The sequence below is a fragment of the Erythrolamprus reginae genome, chromosome 9 (assembly GCF_031021105.1).
Source record: "Erythrolamprus reginae isolate rEryReg1 chromosome 9, rEryReg1.hap1, whole genome shotgun sequence".
NCBI classification, from domain to species: Eukaryota; Metazoa; Chordata; class Lepidosauria; order Squamata; family Dipsadidae; genus Erythrolamprus; species Erythrolamprus reginae.
In genome coordinates, this window is record NC_091958.1 from 49,817,056 (window position 1) to 49,823,301 (window position 6,246).

Sequence of the window (6,246 nt, forward strand, 5' to 3'; positions counted from 1 at the left end):
TAATAATAATAATAATAATATAGAACGGTGTGTTCTGAAGAGGAATATTATTGTTTAGCTGCTGTATGTATAGAACTGTATATTTTGATATCTGGTTTGTATAACTGTATTAAGATTTCTGGACTTCAACACCATTCAATTCCCCATGCAGGCTGGGGAATTCTGGGAATTGAAGTCCACAAGTCTTAAAATTGCCAGGTTTGGAGACCCCTTACCATAGTAGACCAGTGTTTTTCACACTTGGCAGCTTTAAGGTGTGGGGACTTCAACTCCCAAAATTCCCCAGTCTGGGAATTATTCATAGCACCTCACCTCCACTTCAGTACAGTTCTGGTGCCCAACCATCAACACTCGCTTTCCGTAGTCAATTTGGTACCGGCAGTCTTCCATGTCGTCTCCGCTGCCATCTGCAGAAAAAACAGCCAAAGGATTAGACCAGGGTGGGTGGGTCTTCAAACTGGACAGCTTTAAGACTTGTGGACTTCAACTCCCAGAATTCCTCTTCCAGTCATCTTAGCTGGGGAATTCTGGGAGTTGAAGTCCACACGTCTTAAACTGCCCAAGTGGGGGCTACCTTTGAAAAGTGTTCGGAAACTTCAGATCGTGCAGAATGCAGCTGCGAGAGCAATCATGGGTTTCTCCAAATATGCCCATGTTACTCCAACACTCCGCAGTCTGCATTGGTTGCCGATCAGTTTCTGGTCACAATTCAAAGTGTTGGTTATGACCTATAAAGCCCTTCATGGCACCGGACCAGAATATCTCAGGGACCGCCTTCTGCCGCACGAATCCCAGCTTAGGTCCCACAGAGTTGGTCTTCTCCGGGGCCTGTCAACTAAACAATGCCGTCTGGCGGGACCCAGGGGAAGAGCCTTCTCTGTGGTGGCCCCGACCCTCTGGAACCAACTCCCCCCAGAGATCAGAGTTGCCCCCACCCTCCTTGCCTTTCGTAAGCTCCTTAAAACCCGCCTCTGCCGCCAGGCATGGGGGAACTAAGATACACTTTCCCCCTAGGCCTTTACAATTTTATGCATGGTATGTTTGTGTGTATGACTGGTTTTTATATAATGGGTTTTTAACTGTTTTTTAGTATTGGATTTTGTTGTACTGTTTTACTGCTGTTGTTAGCCGCCCCGAGTCTGCGGAGACGGGCGGCATACAAATCCAATAAGTAAGTAAGTAAGTAAGTAAGTAAGTAAGTAAGTAAGTAAGTAAGTAAGTAAGTAAGTAAGTAAGTAAGTAAGTAAATAAAATAAAATAAAATAAAATAAAATAATAAAATAATAAAATAAAATAAAATAAAATAAAATAAAACAAGTTTGAAGTCCATGGAGTTAGACGCAACTTGTCCAACAAGTTGCATCACTTCAACCCAAAGAATCCAACTAGTTGAAGAAGGATCAAACGTACCGAGGATGTCTATGTCCCAGGAGCTCAAATTGGCAACTTCCTTGGGCAGCGAGATTTTCCATGGGTCGTCATGGCAAGACACCGTACCTGCCATAAAAGGTAAACCCATCTTTTATTGACACCCCTTGTCCAGAAAATGGATCAAGATAGAACCACAGCATTTCAGCAATATCGCCAGGCAACATATTTATCCATTAGGCCAGTGATGGCAAATTCTTTTTTCCTTGGGTATCAAAAGACCATGGCGCAAGTGCCCACACTCATAGTTCAGTGCCTAGGGAGGGCAAAAACAGCTTCCCCCACCCCCCGGAGGCCCTCTGGAGGCTGGAAACACCCTGTTTCCAAACTTCTGGTAGGCCCAGTGGGCTCATGTTTCACCCTCCCCAGGCTCCAAAGGCTTCCCTGGAGCAGAGCGAGGGTAAAAACGCCCTCCCACATCCCCCTGGAAGCTCTCTGGAAGCCAAAAACATCCTCCCAGAGCCTCTACATGAGCCAAAAATCAGCTGGTCGGCACACACATGCACGTTGGAGCTGAGCTAGGGCAACGGTGAGACCACATTTGGAAGAAAATATTATTTTACTAAAATAGTAGTAGATGCTTGGAACAAATTTCCAGCACACGTGGTTGGTAAATCCACAGTAACCGAATTGAAACATGCCTGGGATAAACATATCTCCATCCCAAGAAAAAATACAGGAAATAGTATAAAGGCAGACTAGATGGACCATGAGCTTTTTTTTCTGCAGTCAATCTTCTATGTTTCTATTGCTACTGTTTTAGTAAGTTGTTTACAATAGTTATACTGTTTTTATGCTATGTTACTTACTTTATAAACCGCCCATAGTACGCAAGGAGTTGGGCAGCAATAAATTAAAAATTAACTTAAAAATTAACTTAAAAATTAACTTAAAAATTAACTTAAGAATTAACTTAAGAATTAAATTAAGAATTAACTTAAGAATTAACTTAAGAATTAACTTAAGAATTAACTTAAGAATTAAATTAAAAATTAAATTAAAATTAAATTAAAAATTAAATTAAATGTCTAAACCACAACAGTTGCCTTTAAATCACAGTTAAATCACATTAGCTAAGTACTGTACTAATCTCTGGTTTATCACCACAGCAGCTGGGAAGCGCACCCAAATGAATACCAAACCAACATGGGGGAATTTAAAGGCAAACTTGACCATTTATCCCATCTTTTTTGTATCCTGCTTAGAAGTTGCAATAGGAGATTATTGCACCAACAGCACTCACTCAACCCATCAAACCAAGTTAATAGCATCAAGTCTTAAGTTTTCACCCTGGATTAAGCCAAAGGAAGACTACATTATGGCTTAGCAACCTAGCAGTTTGTAGTTTGTTGTAGTTAGTTCAGTTAGGGTAGGATTAGCCATGGTTTATAAACCAGAAATGATGGTTTGGCAACGCTTGCTGGAGGGGAAACAGAGTATGCTGTAGACCTGGAACTTTAGGAGCAAACCTAGTTTGTCCCCAACATTTTTTCAGACAGAAACCAAGATACTTCGTGGAATATCCCATTGCAAACCAAGAGAAATGCCCGTTACCTGGGAAATCTAGGGCTCCAGACGTAAAAATACTGCTTAGAAAACAGGCAAAGAAGAGCCTAAAGGAAAAAGGGAAAAAGAAACTCAGTTTCTCTGCATTCATACGACCGGCTGCCCCTTCCCACGCCTGAGGAAATTAGTCAAACTTTACCACGCATTGCCACACGCCCAACCCGCAGGCATCTCCATCCTAGCCGCCCGGCGCAAAGCAGACCGTGTAAAAGTTGGCCGCGCAGTTTAAGCCTTTTTATAGCCCGCACGAGCTTTGAACGCGCCTGCGCAGCGCCGGTCCCAATTCACACCTTTCGCGCGCTCTGCTCTGCTGGGCTGGGGAGTCTCCCTCCTGAGCGCTCCCCTTTCCCTTCCCTCACTTTCCCTTCCTTTCCCTTTCCTTCTTCCCTTCCCCCTTCTTTCCTTTTCCTTTCTTTCCTTCCCTTCCCTTCCCTTCCGTTTGTCCTTTCCTTCGTTCCCTTCCTTTCCTTTTCCCCATCCCTTCTTTTTTCTTCTTCCCTCCCCTTCTTTCTTTTCCATTTCCTTCCTTCCTTTCCTTTTCTTCTTCCCTTCACCTTCCTCCTTCTTTCCTTTCCCTTTCCTTCTTTTCTTTCCTTTCCTTCTTCCCCTTCTTTCCTTTTCCTTCCTTCCCTTCCGTCTTAACTTTCCTTCTTTCCTCTCTATTTCACTTTCCTTCTCTCTTTCACTCTTTTTCCTTCTCTCTCCCTCTCTCTCGCCTCTCCTCTCCCCTACCTCTTTCTTTTCTTTCTTTCTTTCATACCTTCTTTCACATTCATTCATTCTTTTTTTCTTCCTACTTTCTTCCCTCCCTCCTTTCTTTCTTTCTTTCTTTCTTTCTTCCATACATTCTTTCACATTCATTCTTTCTTTCTTTCTTCCTTCCTACTTTCTTCCCTTCTTTCCTTCTTTATTTTTTCTTTATTTTTTTCTTTCTCTTTCATACATTCTTTCATTCATTCTTTCTTTCTTCCTACTTTCTTCCCTTCTTTCTTTCTTTCTTTCTTTCATACATTCTTTCATTCATTCATTCTTTCTTTCTTCCTACTTCCTTCCTTCCCTCCCTTCTTTCTTTCTTTCATACATTCTTTCTTTCTTTCTTCCTACTTTCTTCCCTCCCTCCCTCCCTTCTTTCTTTCTTTCTTTTTTTCTCTCTCTCTCTCTCTTTCCTTCTTTCTCCCTCCTTCCCCCCCACCCGAGGTTTGCATGGTCTACCCCTACTTTTGCAAGCGCGCAATTCCGATCCTCAGCCGTGCTTGCAACCCGTTCACATTTCAGTTGAAACCGCGCCACCGCTTCCGAACTGCACGCTCAGAGTCCGGGCCGGCCACTTCCCCAACGCGGATCTAACCCGATCCCCCGCGCCATACACACACCCCGGCTGTAGAGCCCGGGCCAGGGGAGGTGGCGGCGCAAAAGCCCCCGCAGGAGGGTCGCTTTCCTGACTCGGGCGGGTCCAAAGGGAGCCAAGCGACTTACTGGCGAGGAATCCTACGCCGGCCCGGGCTGTCCCCGGCATCACCCATGTCCCCACGAGGCCGTTCGACGGAGGGAGGCTCTGAAACTTTGCAGGTCGCATCTCTTTTATCTCTCGGTTTCAGACCTAAATTTGACAGCCTCCTTTTCTCGGTGATGAAAAAAAAAAGGGGGGGGAGCAAACGTTTTCCCCCATGCAAGTTTTAAGACAAGAGGACTTCAACTCCCAGAATGCCCCATCCAGCTTTCTCAAATAATCCCAGATAGGTTTCAAAATGTATTTTCCTTTCATCACTAGCAGCTCTGTGGCTAAAGTAGTAGGACTAGAACTCACAGGTTCTCGGATGGAACTAGAACTCTCCGAGTCCTCGGAGAGGGGTGGCATACAAGTCTGATTAATAATAATAATTATTATTATTATTATTATTATTATTATTATTATTATTATTATTATTATTGTGTCAATACAACACAGCAAACGAGATCACTATGCTGGATTTCGTATTTCATCACCAGTCGGTCGCTTCCCAAGCACCTAGGACTGCATGATGTAGCAGCGAATTATGTTTGCCTATCCCAGTAAAACGGCCTTTTGCAATTGACAGATGGAGATTTTGTCAATTCCGATGGTTTTCAAATGTCCGCTGAGATCCTTTGGCACTGCGCCCAGCGTGCCAAGGACCACTGGGACCACTTTCACTGGCTTATGCCACAGTCGTTGCAGCTCGATTTTTAGATCTTCGTATTTCACTAATTTCTCTAGTTGCTTCTCCTCAATTCTGCCGTCTCCTGGGATTGCGATGTCGATGATCCATACTTTCATTTTCTCCACGATCACAATGTCTGGTGTGTTATGCTTCAGAATTCGGTCAGTCTGAAGTCAGAAGTCCCACAGCAGTTTTGCTTGCTCATTTTTGACCACTTTTTCGGGCTTATGATCCCACCAGTTCTTTGCCACTGGTAAATGGTAATTCCGGCACAAGTTCCTGTGGATCATCTGTGCCACAGCATCATGTCTATGCTTGTAGTCAGTCTGTGCGATCTTTTTGCAGCAGCTGAGTATGTGATCGATTGTTGTTGTTGTTGTTGTTGTTATTATTATTATTATTATTATTATTATAACTCACCCTCTCCTGATTTCTAAAATGGGACTAGAACTCACCGTCTCCTGGTTTCTAAGGTGGGACAAAAATTAACAGTCTCCGGGTTTCTAAGGTGGGACTAGAACTCACTGTCTCCTAGTTTCTGGCTCTCACAGCTAATCTCAAACCTCTAGTGAAGTTACTTGTGTGCAAATTGAGCACCCCTATACATTTATGAAATACATAAAAGTCTTCTAAAGTGCACCACTCTTTATTTATTGTATGTACAGTATATGTATGTATGTATGTATGTATGTATGTATGTATGTATGTGTACGAGGGTATGGTTAGCTGATGAGGCCAGAACAAGGCCGAAATAGATCTATCCTAGTCTCCCTTAATTTTCAAATTCAGCAAAAACATGTGACATATCTATCTACATATATGTATGTATGCGTGTATGCAGTAATGGGCAGCCAAAATTTTTACTGCCACACTGTGGGTGTGGCTTATTCTGTGGGTGTGGCTTAATGGTCATGTGACTGGGTAGGAGTGGCTTGCCGGCCAGATGGCAGTGGCTTGAACGATCCTCATCGTTCAAGTGAACTGTGAAGTCCTCGACTTACAACCTTACCAGTGTCGCTCGCTGGGGTGACAATTTGCTTCGTGTTTCCCGCGCTCTCCTTCCTGGTTAGCT

General features: G+C 43.6%; 1 protein-coding gene across 1 annotated transcript in view; it reads right to left on the minus strand.

Moving 5' to 3' along the window:
- The window catches only part of ZP2 (zona pellucida glycoprotein 2), a 33,151-nt gene extending 29,802 nt beyond the window's left edge, over window positions 1-3,349 (minus strand). Inside the window, exons 1-4 of the mRNA XM_070761187.1 lie at window positions 3,134-3,349; window positions 2,983-3,041; window positions 1,411-1,497; window positions 313-407 (exon numbers count right to left, since the gene is read on the minus strand). Of these exons, the coding sequence (XP_070617288.1) occupies window positions 313-407; window positions 1,411-1,497; window positions 2,983-3,041; window positions 3,134-3,171 (279 nt within the window). The 5' untranslated portion in view covers window positions 3,172-3,349. The remainder of the gene's footprint in view (window positions 1-312; window positions 408-1,410; window positions 1,498-2,982; window positions 3,042-3,133) is intronic.
- Between the last annotated feature and the right edge of the window lie 2,897 nt (window positions 3,350-6,246).